The sequence below is a fragment of the Macrosteles quadrilineatus genome, unplaced genomic scaffold, assembly GCF_028750875.1.
Source record: "Macrosteles quadrilineatus isolate MER2022 unplaced genomic scaffold, UCM_ALF_1.0 Scaffold_1__1_contigs__length_201487025, whole genome shotgun sequence".
NCBI lineage: Eukaryota > Metazoa > Arthropoda > Insecta > Hemiptera > Cicadellidae > Macrosteles > Macrosteles quadrilineatus.
The window spans coordinates 201288921-201306385 of NW_026542594.1; the positions used below are offsets into that span (position 1 = coordinate 201288921).

At 35.6% G+C, this 17465-nt stretch overlaps 1 protein-coding gene across 3 annotated transcripts in view; it reads right to left on the reverse strand.

Moving 5' to 3' along the window:
• LOC128994345 (glutathione hydrolase 1 proenzyme-like) overlaps positions 1-17465 on the reverse strand; it is a 67147-nt gene that overhangs the window by 31167 nt on the left and 18515 nt on the right. The window contains exon 1 of one of the 3 annotated variants that reach the window (XM_054418858.1): positions 10310-10419. The exons of 1 other annotated variant lie outside the window; for it this stretch is intronic. In XM_054418858.1, coding sequence (XP_054274833.1) covers positions 10310-10365 — 56 coding nt within the window. In that variant the 5' untranslated portion in view covers positions 10366-10419. Of the gene's footprint in view, positions 1-343; positions 391-10309; positions 10420-17465 lie in introns of those variants that run through there. One more of the 3 variants, XM_054418877.1, reaches the window with a different exon arrangement.

A 17465-nucleotide genomic window follows, 5' to 3' on the forward strand; every position in this document is an offset into this window, starting at 1 on the left:
ACGAAAGCGATATAAAATTTATCAATTACAGTATCAATTATTTGAGATGAGTTCGCCATCTACTAAATAAAAAATATGAGTGAAGTAGGTGCGAATTTTCAAATTTTAACACAAATATGAGTGAATGGTGAGTTTAGAACGTTGTCAGATTATCTATCAAGCTTTGTTACTGACCAAGACCAGCTGGTTCAGTCATGATCATTTTATCATTTATTTAAAACCCAATGATCAGAAACAGCTGGGTCCGGCTTTTGAACCATAAGCTACTGAATTTTCTCAGGATCGAACCGTATAATCGAAATGATAAAAAAAGAAGTTAAACGAAAATATATTATGTAAATACCTCAGGTAGGCAAAATCCTGCGCAACAACCATGTTCCGAACAAATACAATCAAAACAAACACAACAATGCATCCAAAGAAACATCAGCATAGTGGGCCGAGGGGCTAGGTCATAGCCCTTTATATAATGCCCTTCCAGAAGGGTCGGCCGTATTGAATAATCGTTCTAAATTGTGTCATAAGACAATGCTTGTGGCAAATTGTGACAGTTTGGCCAACTTATGCAACTGCATCGAGCACTTTTGACAGGGTAGTATTGGAGGGTTGTATGATATGGTGTGACTATGAGCATAGACAAAAAGAATGGTTATAGGTTCTGGCGCACACCGCTGGGAGCGCCATGTTACTGCCTACGCGCTTTGCAACTACACGGCGCTCCCAGCGGTGTGCGCCAGAACCTGTGGTAACCATGGTAACCACTGCACGGCTGACAGTCTATATTTAATTCTTTTTGTAAATGCTATGAGACAACCTATTCTCTTGTAGATTTGTTACCCTATCTGAAGACAGTTTTGAGGTTAGTTTTGTCTAGTTAATGGTATAGAGGGTGTTGATGTATTCGTATTTTACAATATGAGAAGAAAGGTATATAATTATCTAAATACCTAATATAATAAAGGTTTTAACTGTAACATCCTTTTTCCGCCGTTTTACTTATCCAATTTTTTAACTTTTGAATGGTAACTAGAATGGTCGTTTCCTTTAGGGTTTCGCCCCTTTTGCATTTAATTTATTCATAGAATTCACTTTTGAAAATCAAATTATGCGGACCCACTTTCTTTATTACGGTTCAAATGTGAATTGTGATTAAACAGCTGACCATTCAGTTAAATGTTTCAACCACAGTCGTATTGTAGACAAGATACAAAACAGTTGATGGATGTGGATTTTATGCACTCTTATGGTGCATATCTAAAAAACATATATTATAGTTCGGCCGCTTAAAAAACGACCTGCGCGCTAATGCTAAACCAATGCTGGAGGAGGTCGCTTTCTAAGCGGCCGAACTATAGTAGTGTTATTCATCTAATTATCTTCGGTAAACGAACAGTGCTTTGGATTTGTTCTGTCTCGAAAACAAGCTAAACACTTTAAACTGTGCAGTTTGCGCACGGGGGACCTAATTTGCTATTAAAGTGTTTGACGTTTGTTTAGTTGTGTTTCAAGTCATTAACATTAAAATAAGTCATCAATTTCAAGACATATTGTGATAATGTTGACTATTTCTATGTTTATCTCATTCTAAAATTTGTAACGGTGTTTTAATTACTAAAGAATAACCGACATCTTACAAATACTGTAATTGCTATAATATTACTCTATTATTTGTGGCTATAACCAGTTTTATGGTTAAAATTACGTTTTATAACTAAGCTTATGCATGACACATTGCTATGACAGTACTTGGTATTATATCGTGAAAGCCTATATGTAAATACAACATTCTATATTGTACTTATTATAGTATATTTTTTACTATGAATATCATTGTAACATTCGTACAAGCTATTTTAAGTAATTCTACTTGAAACAATATTTTAAATTTTTGTTCCTAAACAGTTGCACTTCTGTATATATCAATGGAAATACACTTCATTGTCGTTATGCCCTGACAGACTTTGACCGATTATAAACGGGGTTTTTACATTGCTATTTCTTATTCATGTAATTTCGTACTCATGATGATCAGTTACGGCTGCCGATCATGATTCTACAAGAAAGAGTAGCAAAATGAAGGCCAATATTAAATTATTGTGGTTAAAGAACCGGCAGATTTCTATTGCACTATTTGTGTAGACAATTTTTAGTGATAGTGTGGTAAAATATAAATATGACCCCCGGAAGATGACACACAAGCTGGTGAAATGTTTAAAGGGTGAATATAAAATTTTACCTCAAGAACGAAGGCAACAAATTACTGTAAGGTAATTAATATTTAAGTTTTTGAAACTGGGATGGTACAAAAATATCAATAAATTATGGTACGATGAGAAATCATCGGTGATCTTATACATTAGTCAACAAAAGATAACGATTTGTGGTTTGCGGTTAACGATTACAACCACAAAACCACAGCTGACAGACAAAAGCTTCGATTTCTAAAGTTCATTGTTTTGATCTCAGTTATAGGTTCAGTTGTACAATCTAAAGCTTGATTTGTTGTGTTTCGTGTCCGGTCAAATTTTAGTGTTTATAGACAACTAAAGGTTTTCTCAAACCTAAGTTAGTTGTGCAAAATATTAAATTTTTATTTGTTCGGATCAGCTGTCTATTTTGAAATAAGCAAGTGTCAGTTCTGATTACATTGAAATTTCAACGCAGGGTTAAATATTGTGAGTTTTTCATCCTTAAAGGAGACTTATCAACATTTACTTTGGCACCATCACCCCAGAACTTTAGACGTCTACGGGCCTATGGGGCGTAGCCCGAAGGTTACTCAGGGAATGGAATAGGCCTATTACTCCTAGACTTCATATGTAGATCTATAATGAACCATCTTTGTGCTTAATTTTAATCTATCAAAATAAGCCGATCTTTGGATCTTTCCATTGTTGCCATTAACAGCTGTTTTACTCAACGTAACCAGAAAATCCACCTGTTTTGTTTTACACTGACCATTACGTTCTAAAATACTGTCCACTTCTAATACGCTCTAAAATAATGTGGAATCTTGCTTGACGGTACAAAACTGTTTCATTCTTTACAGAGCTCGTACAAACTAGACAAAAAACTATTGTTTCCAGCAAATTGCAGACCCTCAATTTTCTACGACTGAAAACAACAGCTTTTGCTGTCCTAGCTTTGCTAGTTATTATCTAGAATGACTGCTCGGTTTTTGTTCAAGCCGATTCAGTGAAACCGGTTTGATGGAATTCGCAAACTTCAATCTAGTTCGGCCAAACTGCTGATTGAAGAGTGATTTTGTTGCGTTACATATTCGAAAGCGCAGTAGAGCTAGTCTATAAGTTAATTTTGGACAGATCCCGCCTGAAAAGGGAGATTTTGAAGAGGTATTCGACTAACCTATGACCTATGACTGTTAAGTTACAAAGGTTGAACTTTATTTTTGTAATGATCTATTATCAGTATTATCAAGTCTACTTTTAAAAGGATTGGCACCCCTCCATCAAGTAATACATTATCATTATGATTTTTTGTATTTCCCGTTTTGTACAGATTACGGTCAGGTGAAAGAACGGGACCTCACCCCTGGGGACACGGGTTCAAATCCAACCAACTGCTAATAGTTTTCAGCTGTGAAATAGTGGTTATAAGCATAAATATAAGATAAGAAACGAGATAGATCTCTAAGGTTAGGAGGGGTATTCTCCGTGTTTAAGATGTTTTCCATTTAAATTTAAAGCCAAACAATATTTTTTTACGGATAAGTCAGAGGTACTTACCGTGATAAAATTAGATCAAATAATGCTCTAAGGTTGCACTCCGTACAGAATATGTCAAATTTTATTTGAAACTCAGCATAATTTCTATATTTATTTACTAAAAACTGCTGCATCAATAGTAATACTTTATATGTAACTCGTTTTGAATACCGCTTTAGGATTTTTACGGTAATGGCGATGCTAACCAGTATACAATACAATAGAGAAATTTGACACCTTCCATAATTGGGAGCCTACCAGTAGACCGACAAGATACTTGGTCGTCTGGCCACTAGACCGTCTTTTTTAATTAAATAGATAAATACTGAAAACCAGTACGTCGACAAGTTATTTCATCGTCATTCCAGTTGACCGGCCTGTAAAACTAAATTATTATATACGAGAAACCAACTTGTCGTCAATTCTCCCGACCGACTTACCACTTGCTCGTCTTTTAGGTGGGGATAGGGGGCAGAGTGGGAGGAGCTAACCGGGGATTACCCAGGAGTTTGAGGCGCTTCTCGTGGTTGAACCACGTCGCTCGAGGCTAGAAGCCAGTCTTGCCAACTGAGCCTAGCTCCGTCGAACACTACACACTCGGCGTGTTTATACAGTCTGGAGTTTAGTTGACGTTGGCGCGCAATTCTAATGGATAGTTTCGTCATTTCTATAGCAACCGTGAAGTGACCTCGTTCTCGCGCATTCCTCTGCCTTTGTATTATTTAATCTGCTTTGAAAGATAAGACTCGCTTATGTGCATTGACTATTGAATCAAATAACAATATCATTAGGGGGTTTTGATCGTTTGTTTGGATAAAACTACGTACCGTATATTGTAGAATTACATTTGTAGTGTGGTATATATATATATAATTAATACGCTACATGAAACTTTGTCGGTTGAACTCCTCCGCCATTTCTTAACCGATTTTATCCATTGACATCTCATTGGAAAGAGCGTGTCGCGTAGATTTGCCAACTGGCCTTACATTTTTTACAAAGTCCCTTGGGTTCTGCCCCAGTGGCTTTGAAAGTTCCCATGTTATCCTTATGAAGAACATAATTGTTTACATTTTGATCAGCTGTATAATTTAATTGCTGTTATTTATTTTTCGATTCAATGAAACGCATTGAGTAAATTTATTTACTATTTGAGTTTGTGTAAACATAACCCCCAAAACGAAAACGGACCGTGTTAGTATGGTTGTATCTTGAATTTATATATTTATCGTTGCTTTGTGTCGCTATGACGGATCGTGTTAGCATGATTGTAACTTAAATTTGTGCATTTATCGTTGTTTTGTGTAGCTATAATTTGTTTATTTGTTGTTTTTTTTCTTTTAAATGCCTCCGACGCGACAACAACGAAACATAGAAAGGAGGCGTACACGTCAGCACCTGACCCTGGACAATCTCAACTATTAGGTTACGAATGCGAGCTAACACTACCCCTAAATGACTTTTCGTTCTCAATTTGACCCTCTATCAATGACATGTGTTGCCTGTACAGCGAGGCATTTTGAGAAGGAGAAAACCAGCCGGAATGCTTTAGGTTTATCAATAACGAAGATCAGGGATTTAGGTAATCAGGGTCTGAGTTACACAATGGTAATATTTGAGTTGACTCTTTTTAAACTCTTTTTAAACTTTGAGTTAAACTTTTTTTAATATGACTGTTATTGGTTTTGAAATAACCCCTGTAATACTTTGCAATTGCTTGAATTTGAGCAACATGTACACTATAGGTCGGCCGCTTAGAAAACGACCTCCTCCAGCATTGGTTTAGCATTAGCGCGCAGGTCGTTTTCTAAGCGGCCGAACTATAGTATATATATAGGACCTGTGTATAATTTTGGGTAACATGGAGGTCAATTTACCTTGTGTAGGCCTATATCAAAAAAGTTTAATATCTTAAATTAATCCAAACGATTCATAGTAGCCAACAGGCACAAAGTATTGTAATTATGCAAGATGTTGTAAATTTCAAACATGTGTAACAGTTAAGTTTACTGCAACAGTAGTTCGTTAGAATTGCCTATTAAGTAAGTTGTTATTAGGTGTATAAGTCGTTCATCAAGCGTCATGAGAAACGAAATCTGTTATAGAAGTGAAAAAATACAGTTAATCAAATGGTGCTGTATATAAAATATCTGCAAATAAAATTAGAGTTTTGTCTGTACACTGTTCAGAATGACATATTTTCTGTTATTTTTGCGTTTATACATTAAAAAACTTTTAATGTTTTTTCTCAATTTCTGTCTGTCTGTCCGTCACGGCCCAGAAGATATTTTACGTAGTGTTTGCATGTAAAGATGAACAAGAGGTCTTCTCCTGAAATACGAATACGAAATACGATAGGCATTTAAATAGTCTTTTTGTATTCACTGAATTGGCGAGAGTGTATTTAGCCAAATATGCATCGCTACATATGAAATAACCTGCCACCTCGAGTAAGCTCTCCTGGTACTTGTGTTGTAATCAAACATTGTCACATTTTTACACTACTACAACAGAAACAAATGACCTTAAACTTGTCAGATAATGAACATCAACATCAAGTGAAGACAATATTTTGACACTTGAGATGATATATCAATCACTAAACAAACATTCTCCCTTCCTACCCATCAGTGCTTGGTGTGTTCATAATGGCCGTCACTGCCCTTCCAGACAGGACCACTGCATTCCAAAGCAGCTGACTGGACTTTCTCTTTCCTCACCCCTGCATTGTTTGTATATAAGGGCGCTTACCTCTCACGGCCGCACGCAACCCTCACTGATCACGTGAAATAAATAACCCGTATTTGAGATGCTTCCCAGGCCTTACTCAATTGTCCGAAACCATTATTATTTTGACGTTGGTTTTTTTGATGGTACTACAGAAGAGCGAGAACCAATTTTAGAAACAACTACATCACTATTTACAATTTAATTATCGTTGTTGTCCCATCTTATTTTTAAGCTGATTGACATCACCATCTTTTTCTTCGCCTACAAGCGTTTGAATAGGGGCGCGGGAAAACTACTTGTGTGATGCGGCACGCGTAATACCGGAAAAGGCCTTCGGGTAGTTCTAGAGCGCCGCCAGAATTGGGTCGCAGGAGTCGCGTTTTAGTTGCCACTTTACTATTGAAGACTCTTAAGTGGCAAAAGAGTTTATGACGAAATATACCCCCACCGCAACAAACCTGCAGACTAAGCAAATTTCTATTTGCCTGATTGGATTTACACTAAAATGACTTTTTGAAAATATCACAGTTATTCCATATTTAAATAGAATAAGTTTAACAAGTACTTAGGTTTGCTGCAACAGGGAGGGTAAAAGTGTGTTTTTTTTGTAAAATAATAACATTTTATAAATAAATAAATGATTTTTTTTCTAATTTAATGCAAATATTTCCATAAACAAGAAAACAACTACAGTTTACTTATTCCCTGGTGTGAGTGAGGGTATACATTAAACTCTAGAAAATACGCTGGTCAACGAACGACAAAGAGCCGCCGATGTCTAGAGTTTCCTTGGATGGGTGGCCGACCGACCGGTGGTCATAGGGTGACGACACAAAGGGGGTGGTAGGCGGGTATCCGTGTCGGCCAGTGAGTCAGTGTTACCGGTGTTACTTCAAAGATGAATTATTGCCCTCGGGGAATCCCGAGGTAGGCGCGGCGCCGCCAGCTCGACACTTGTTTCGGTCACTGGTCTTGGTTGATTGTTTCGTTTTCGTTTTACTATCTTTTGATACTTTTACATAAACGATATAGCCATGATATATTACTTATGAAAATTCAATAAGTACATTGCACACTATAAAAAAAACTTACATATAGGATAGCTCATGTAAACAGTTGTTACTTAAATCGTTTGGAACTCTGGCCACGTCTATATTCTTCATTAGAGTGAACTTAACTGCAGGCTATTCAATAGACTGTGAAAAAAAAACTGTGAATGATTTTATGTACTTGGTTTTTTTTATAATTATAGCAAAAGCTACCAATCTTTGTCATCCGCGTCATAATTCTTGAGCTAACTACTTCTGCAGTGATATACCTTACACGTCACAAAACTGTATTAACCCTAGATCCAGTACCTCTGCTCCAACTAGTATTATAACATTGCCGTCCAGGAATCTTTGAACATATAGTTTGACAATAATTGCATGGATAGTACAGCCGTTTCAACAAGGATTTATTTACTATATGTTCTTAAAACTGAAATTGATTAGAAATAGCCTACTATTAAAATAAATTAAATTAATTAATTTGATGTGAATTTAGCTTTAGTTAACAACACTCATACAAGTTCATAAACATAAACCAAATAATTTTTTTTTTACTAGAAACGATTTGCAGGGTCGTCCAGATGAACTTGGAAATAGTACCATAGATAAAAGGAGTAGACATACTCTGTCATACATACATGTCTATACTCCTTTTATCTATGATAGTTCATTAGAAAATCTGAATATACAGTAGTGCCGTGCATTTGAAGTACTTACTCAGAACACAGACTTACTTGAGGACAGTTACACAATAAAACGCAAAGATCCACGGAAGTAAAGACTACATTATTTAATAAAAAAAAAAAAAAACAAGGATGCGTCAGTTAGGGCCAGTTAGACAATTGAAGTACACAGAATTGAATCACCATAGTATTGTCCACGCAACAACGTGAGAGGATAAAACATGTACTTCTTCAATTATAATTACATGTTTCTGTGTAAAACCGAAGACGTCTACAGACTTTACTAAGAAAAACTTCTCCCCGGTAACACGGGCAATGGGAATTCCTTCTAGACAAGGTTTTCAATAGGCATACAACAAAATCATAAAACAAAATATGTTTCTCAGGCTAAGTAGCACACTGTGCAATTCAGCAAATAAATAGTTTACCGAGATAACTATTGCTTACCAAGACAGCAGTGTCATTTAAGGAGAAATAGTACAAACTAATGTCACCAAAAGTCTAAATTCATTCTTTATTTTATTTTTTTAAGAGAGGGAAAAATAGACAACAAAGCTTTAAATAACCGGTATTATCAATTTGTATTTATCTCTCAATTGAATAAATGTAACGGTAGTTACCTCACCACTGTTAACAATATTTGACCCTCCTATTACATAAATATGTTAGTTAATTTAATATTCAAACTCGTGTACATGTTGCTCGAATTCGAGCAATTTCAAAGTATTACAGAATTTATTTCAAAACGAAAAAAGTAATAATCAATGAGTTTAAAAGAGTCAACTCAAAGATCACCAGTGTGTAACTGCTGGAGATACTCACGATGTATATACAGTAATCAACATTTCCTGTAAATATTTTATCATATTTCATAAATTGGTATTGCTTTTTAATGTTTCTACAAATGTTTCCTGACTTATAGCTGCATAAGGTTGTCCATGTTTATCTTATTTATTGATAAACCTATGTATGGCACCACCCTTGTCGCCAGCAGTAAGTTTACAAATTTCAGTAATTTTTTAATAAAGATTAACACTTTTTTGATCATATTAAGGACTTCCTGTTGTCTGTAACAATTTTATTTGTTCAATCGGCGTATTTTTATTTATTTAGCTAAATAAAACATTTATTTCATTGAAGTAAACTAATATAGGCCTATTTATATTCACTGTACTGTGTATAACAAAATATCGATTGAGAAACAAACAATTACACGTAATAAGAACATCGCTAGTCCGCTGCATTGTGATAGCTGAAAATCGTCGGAATGAAAACCGCCGCTACAAGATACAGAAGTTGGTACGCCTGCAGTGCCCTCCACAGCTGCGCGCGCCGCTGGCACTGCCGCTCAACACATCCCCACCTAAAAGACGAGCAAGTGGTAAGTCGGTCGGGAGAATTGACGACAAGTTGGTTTCTCGTATATAATAATTTAGATTTACAGGCCGGTCAACTGGACTGACGATGAAATAACTTGTCGACGTACTGGTTTTCAGTATTTATCTATTTAATTAAAAAAGACGGTCTAGTGGCAAGACGACCAAGTATCTTGTCGGTCAACTGGTGGCCCCCCTCCATAATTATAGTTTATGCCAACACTTTCTGTTATTTTCTCCCCTCTTCCTGTCTATTATTATTATTGTATTCAATGCAAAACTCGAAAATTTTTATGAAAACAATACAGTAGGCCTACTTTCTCCTTATACTTTGTATAAGGTGAGAAAGTAAAAATCGTCTTTATTTATACCTTATCCAACCACCAACCATATCCTTGGAACTCACCTACTTTTTGGGTGTTTATGAGTTTTAGTTTATCTAGTCTACAACGGGATTTCATGACATGCATCTGATTCTCATTACGTTTAACTAAGTCACAACAAGTACGTTATAAATTACGTTATAATTATGATTGTGTCAGGTTACAAGATCATTTCGACACACGATAATTTTGACGTTTCGCACGATAATTCTTATACGACCCACGATAATACGACCCAATCAACACGTGTCCGTCCACATGGGCACAACACAAACACAAAGTACCCATAACCTTTCCAATAATTTCGCACCCCATAATTTACCAGGGTTATCGTATACGATAATTTTGATCTTTCACACTCACCTTTGCAGGTATTCCTCGCCCACGGAGCTGTACCTAGGCCTGTCAGTCCTCGTCATCCCGTCAGCGACAACCTACAATGACCGGAGTCTGGCGAAGACTGCCGCGGCGCGTCGGCCACTAGCACCATGCTCTTATCTCGAGGTCAAGGTTGTAGGATAACGCGTTACTACAACTAGTATACAATGGCGTAAAATATCTTGAATGTTAAATGGTTGAATGAAAAAATTTGAGTATGGTTTTGAAAAGGGTACCATAATTTGAATGTACGATAAATTTCGGTTAATGTACGATAATTTTAGTACGGTATAGGGTAATTTTGATAAGGTACGATAATTGTATGAGATGCATGATAAATTTTATAGGATGGAGAATTGGAGATGATTCAAGAGTTTTTAGATAGCTTCCATCCTCTGTTAGGTTAGGAAGCATTGACCATTAGCTTTATTAGCTATTGAAGTAGACAACCCATCCATATGCACCCAGCTGTCGATTATTTTCTTTAAAAAGAACATAGTTGTGTGAGCCAGTCAATGTCTGAAATTCTATTTTTATCTTCTTTTTTTGTAATCAAAGAATTGAATGTTTGGTTCGGTTCCCTAAATCAGCTTTTGTTTGGAGATTCTATCATGTTCAGGGGCGTCATTTGGGGGGGGGGTCAGGGGGGTTAGTCCCCCCCCGGCTTCTGGGTTAGAGAAACAAATATGCCCCTAATAATATATTTTTTAATAATTTTTTGGACATTTAAAATAAGCGAAGTCCCTCTTTTTGGTTTTAAAACTGCTAAATATTCCGGGAGAGCCCTCCCCCCGGATTTTCCCTGGACCCCCTTTTTAGTTGGGGATATTCCATACCTCGGTGTTTGCACCCCCCCCCCCCCCACTCAACCAAGGTTTTGGTGAAATGATGCCACTGATCATGTTAAACACATCCTTGTACCATTTACTATTGGATACTGAAGTTTTTTATTAATAGTATTTTTGTTAATTATTAATAGTCAAAGCTTGTACCCATAACACAATAATTAATTCTTTTGCTACAGCTCGTTCTAAGCCATATATACTTTACTGGTTGAAATTCAATTGAGTTTTTATTTTAAAAGAGGTTAGCTTTTACCTAGCATCTATGTTGTTATTGAAGTTTGTTTCAAGGAATGTATTATTGGTTTCCAATTGATATCCCCAATCAAATTAAAATAGCTCTACCTATGTTAAGTGAAGTAGGTGCACATTTTTAAGACTACTGTCACTTCTAAAAAGATTGTTTAAACTGTTAAACTGTACAAATAGCCTGGGCAAACTATGTAAACCTTTTAAACCAATGTTTAATAATGCGTTTTGGAAAACTTTCCTCAAAAGTTATCTTATCTTCTTTAAATGGAGTTTATTGGCTATGTTCCTCAAGTTATGGTAAAACTATTTACAGGGCTTTTGTTTACTTAAGTCCTTGGCAATTTTCCATAGGGGAATTCGTTAACAATGTCTTGTTAACATCCTCTATCTAATAAGGACGGTACTAATCTTAAATTTTGTCTTGGTATCTATTTTTTAGGCCAGTCGGTCACCAATTAAATATTTTTAAAGTAAACAAGATTAAAAATAATTCTCTGTAACTGATGATTTGTTATGCCTCAATATTATTATACATGAAACCTTTATCAGTGGTAATTAAGTAACAGAAGATAATGAATTGGGATCATAATTATCAAAAGAGGCCAACAAAAACCAAAGTATGTGGTAACTTTAAAATGCATTTTCCAATACATATTTTATCTGTTTCCAAATAAGCAATACTACAGGTAGAAGTTGTGCGTAACTTTGGTCGAAAGTGACTCTTTTGGACACAACCAAGTTTGTAGGCTCAAGATAAACCATCAGCAAAGTTTGGATCAGAAAATTATAGGGGTGGAGCAATCTTTTGGATCTTGTGATGGATGAGCTCTAATTTTTTATTAAATTAAAAGATTGTTGCAGATTTCAGAGCATTGTGAAAAACTTTTTTTACTAAATTGTTTCCTTTATAAGATGAGCCCCAATCAAATAAATAATTCCAATCCCTTTATCTGAATACCTCTGTAAGAATAAATTGAGAGTACCATAATATTGCACTATTGCAGTATGCTAAATATTCATCCAGTATATAATTGTGGCATTTTAATTAAGTTATGAACATGAAAATGGACAAAAAATGTTAACCAAAACAAATTTAATCGCTACAGTCCATCGGTGTTTTCTCAGTATTCTTAAAGACAAGTTTCTGTTTACAAACAACATTTTTCTAGCAATTGTATGAAAAACTTGTAACCTTGAGTTACTAAAAGTTCACATTTAAGTCGCAGTAGTTAATTAAAAGAGTAAAAGGAAACAATTAAGATTGTGGGGTTAGGTTTATCAGGTTTTTATACTTTGTTTTCGACCAGAATGATTTACAATTAACATATTGTTTATGGGACATATCAGTGAACATTGTACCTTATTATCGTGGGACAGTTTGCAGGAGTGAGTGGTTAAAAAAAACTGTATGGGCTACTTTTCATAAGGGAAGTTTGCCTGCTGAACCTAATCTTAATAAAAATAAACTGAATTTTTGCCAGATATAGTTACAGTAGGTAGCCTTTTTTGTCTCAAAATTAACTTATTCCTATCTAAATAAATATTATTAAATCTAAACAATATTAGAGCTCGTTCGCTGCGCTCACTCTTATTTTATTGAATTTTTTTTAAATATTGTCATCAATGCACAGCTTCAAGAAGCTCAATGAAAAAAAAGAAAGAAAAAGCGCTTTATTTTGCACAATATATTTTGTTCAGTTCAAAGACACAACAGAGAAAATAAGCACACACTAAATTACACACAAAACAATAATCAAAATAGTAACTCAAACTAGTCGATCTAACTCCCTTTCCTATAAAATCCATACACTGGTTATTAATGCACAATATTAACACTCTTTCATAATGAGGTATCATGTACAGTGAACAGGAAGTATAATTTTAGTTTAAACTGAAAAATTGAAATCCCTTTGTAATGTACATCAGAATTATCTGTTGGGAAAATATTTGTAAATATGAAAGACGTTTCAATGCTAGGAACAATTTTGAACCAATTGTACCATCAAGACAAGTCTTTCTTTGCTTACAATGAGTTATCTGATTTGATGTCTTACACTGATAAAGACAATTACTGTAGTTTGAAGACAGCAGTCCTTTGTCATTCAAGGCATTTCCATTCCTTTTGCATTCTTTGCGATTCTGAATTGAGTTTTTATGAGTTCAAATAGAATAGTATGTAACCAAACATCAAAGTCAACAAATTAAATTAAACTAGGGATCAGGAACTAGGGAAGAGGAATGTTCTGTTAAAAAATGAGCAAGATCTTAATGCCTTATGGCCATATTGTTTAAATCCGAGCCATGGAAATTGTTAGCAAATATACCCAGAACTGGCAGTTTACAGCAATTGATTGTTGTTTACATAATCATCGACTATGGAAGTAGTGATTAAAGGACAAGAGTAGGGAGGGTGGAGGCGGTGGATAATTAGTGTAATTACTCTAATTAGTGTAATTACTCTAATTAGTGTAATTACTCTAATTAGTGTAAGTACTCTAATTAGTGTAATTACTCTAATTAGAGTAATTAGTCTAATTACTCCAATTATGCTAATTAAAAGTGATTAAATATTGCAATTTAATTAAATGAATAATTAAAAAATCTTTTTATGCAAATGATAATATAAATTATTATTAAGTAAATTTATAAACTCCCCCCACCCATCGTCTCTATCCGATCAAAAATGACATTTACAAATAGACACCTGGTGTCCATTAATCTTTTTCTAGTCTTATTGTCAATGATTTATATTTCCAACCTTTTGTGTGAACATCTGGCACTCAACAATATACATTCCATCGCCCCATTGTTATAATTTAACTTTCAACCTTTTGTGTGGACATCTGGCCCTACCTTTTGTGTGAACATCTGGCACTTAACAATAAACATTCCATTGCCCCATTGTTATAATTTAATTTTTCAACCTTTTGTGTGGACATCTGGCAGACACTTAAGGTTCCATTTTCCTTTGTCCACATGTAATTCCTGACTCCTTCCCCCTTCCCCTCCCCCTTTTTTTAATTCCGTGAGAATACTTAGTCTCAGGGCTTCCCACACTAATCCCAATAGGTTTTGTCACACAATGGATCCATCAATCCATATTCATTATCAATGTGTCACTTTACATTTGTTTTTCTTAGCTTTTTATATGTTTTTATATTTTTTCACTTTTATATTTCATGCTTCTATTTTTTTTTTTATTTTTTATTTTTTATTTTTGCATTTTATATATATATATTTTTTTTTACATTTATTTTATCGTACAGTACATCTTAACATCTATTTTAAAACTAATTTCGACGGTTCTGTTCTTCCTCTCGCTGTCGGAGTTCCGCATGGACATTATTATAATGTTGCATGAATCGATTATATTCATCCCATTGGGCTTCGTCTCTGGGTTGTCCGCTCCAATTAAAGACAATACTGTCATCGACATTTTGTTGCTCAACAATTAGTTTCTCAAATGATAATGTTTTTAATATTTTTCTGTCATACTCCGATTCAGCAGCAAATAAAGCACTAAGCAACTGTTTGTCGGAGATGTCTGTGGCAAAGGTGGATTGAGCCATAGCTACTATTCGGCGTTGTAAAGAAGAATGATCCAAGTGAATCTCCCAAAGCTTAGCACTAAATCCCCCCTCCCCATCCCCCTAACTCGGTTAGTCTCCTTCTAACCACACCCCTTCCTCACCATCCCCACCAACTTTCCCCTACTACCAAACATAGTGTACTAAAAGGAGCGACTATATATTGAATTATTTAGTTTTATTTATTCAACATGAACGAGAGTGCGAGACAAGTAATAAATGTTTCAATGAATAAATTTTGGCGATACAACCGTAAAAATAAGGATATGCGCAAGTTACTTTTAATTCAAAGTGTTCTCGATCGTGCGAGAGAAGCATTCTACGAGGAAGAGTTCAACGTAAAACAGAAACGAAAGAAGTAATTGATTTAAACATGAACCAATGTAGGAAAAAGAGTGTCTCTTTTACAAATCCTATTGTTACGGTATTTTACTTTACCGATTACGAAGATAGAAGGTGTTTCTCTTATTTAGACAGCTTCCGTTTTAAGCTCAAAATATTACAAACTGAAACAATTTTGCAAAAATATATGCTGCTAAGGATGCGACATATAAAAGAGTGTTTACATGCAGATCATACATTATGTTAAAAATATTTAGTTTGGTACCCCTGCGGATCATACATTATGTTAAAAATATTTAGTTTGGTACCTCTGTAAAATTAATCTCACATCGAGGACTAATAACTCGACGTTTGGTTAGTTGAAGCATAGCAGTTGCACAGTACACATCGCAACAGAGAAAATGAACATTGCTTCCACATCCGAAACTATTGATGAATATATCCAATCATTCATGGAAGAACATGGATTGAACGACAACGCGTCTACCCAAACTCCAATTGCAATCAATGATAAAAGGAAGAAAAGATCGTTACCGAAAACCATTGCAGAAAAGTCAGGATGGGTGCCTAAACCACCAGCAAATTGTCCCATAATATCATGGGTGGAGAAAGACAATATGTACGCAGTACAAAATCCAGAAAACAAAGGTTCTCTACTTTTAAAAATGGAATTGTATGACGGTAATAATATGAAGTACATGTGCGGTTTATTTTTGGACAAAGACAGTGAAATGTACGAGAGTGTTAATACAGTGATTGAAAAAATAGAAAACATGTGGATAGACAAAACAACAGGAGTGCCAAAACTTCCAGGTTTAACTCAAACAGTTACGACTTGCAAAAGTCTCAACACATCAGATAAGAAGCGAGTAGTGCGTAAAAAACAAAAGATTGATGCATAGAAACCTCTGAGTGATCAATCATGGTAGAACACCTGCCTACACACCTGTCTACACACCTGCCCAGAACACCTGCCTACACACCTGCCAGAAATACAACCCCTAATCCCCTCCCCTTCATCGGCGAGTTTAAAAAGCCGAACACTTTCACAGTGAGTATCATTCTTCGCTAGTTCACCAGTCAGTTAGATCAGACCTCTACAAGATGGACACTGTCATCCCACAGAGCATTGAGCAGGAGCAGCAGCAGCAGCAGCAGCCGACTTCCTACGTCACACTTAGACCTATAGAGTCCATGCTGTCCACTACATCGATGCTATCAGCCGCACCAATGGATCTCAAAGACGCACTCAACTCATGCAAGTCCAACAACCCCACATACACCAGAGTTGGCGACCTGTTGGCGGAAGTGCCCTATTTAATCACATTGATTGAGAGGGTTAAATCTCCATACGGCGAGACAGTCGTTGTGATCCTGGAGGGCCAAACCGGAGACGACTTCTATCTGCGCGTGTATCTACCGAGACGTTTCAACGCTGCGCTGGGCGATTCAGACATCGAACGCTACAACAACGGGTTTGGTGACCGTCTTCGCTTGGTGAAGCACGAAGCCCGTGGAGGTAGCAGATTCACTCCATTGGAGTTTGTGTAAATATTCTAATGTAAAGCAAGAAACTTTTAGAAATATGTTTAAATAACCTTTATACATTTTGATAGTTTTCGTAAGCATTAAACATTATAATATATAATCAGTTGTATTGATTTACATAAACCTCAACCAATATTATACTTAAGTATTAAGGAAGGTGTTTGGTATCAGTACCAATTATGAGTTTGAAGTGGTCACATCCTTTCTCTACCATTGTAGCAGGACCGTCAGGTAGTGGAAAGTCAGTATTTGTTTCAAAGTTTATTGATAATGTAAGAGAAATGAGTGATACAAAATTTGTTAAGATATCCTGGTATTATGGTACTGGAGGTGGTGTAGGTAATACAAAAGCTACCAATATAAATTACATAGAAGGTCTTCCTATTTTAGAAGACTTTGATGGTAAAGATCCAACTCTTGTGGTTATAGATGATATGATGCGTGAAGCAAACAATACAGTAGTTGATCTATTTACCAAAGGATGTCATCATAGGAATATAAGTGTATTTTTTATAACTCAAAATATTTTTCACCAGGGGCGGGGACAGAGAGACATATCATTAAATGCTC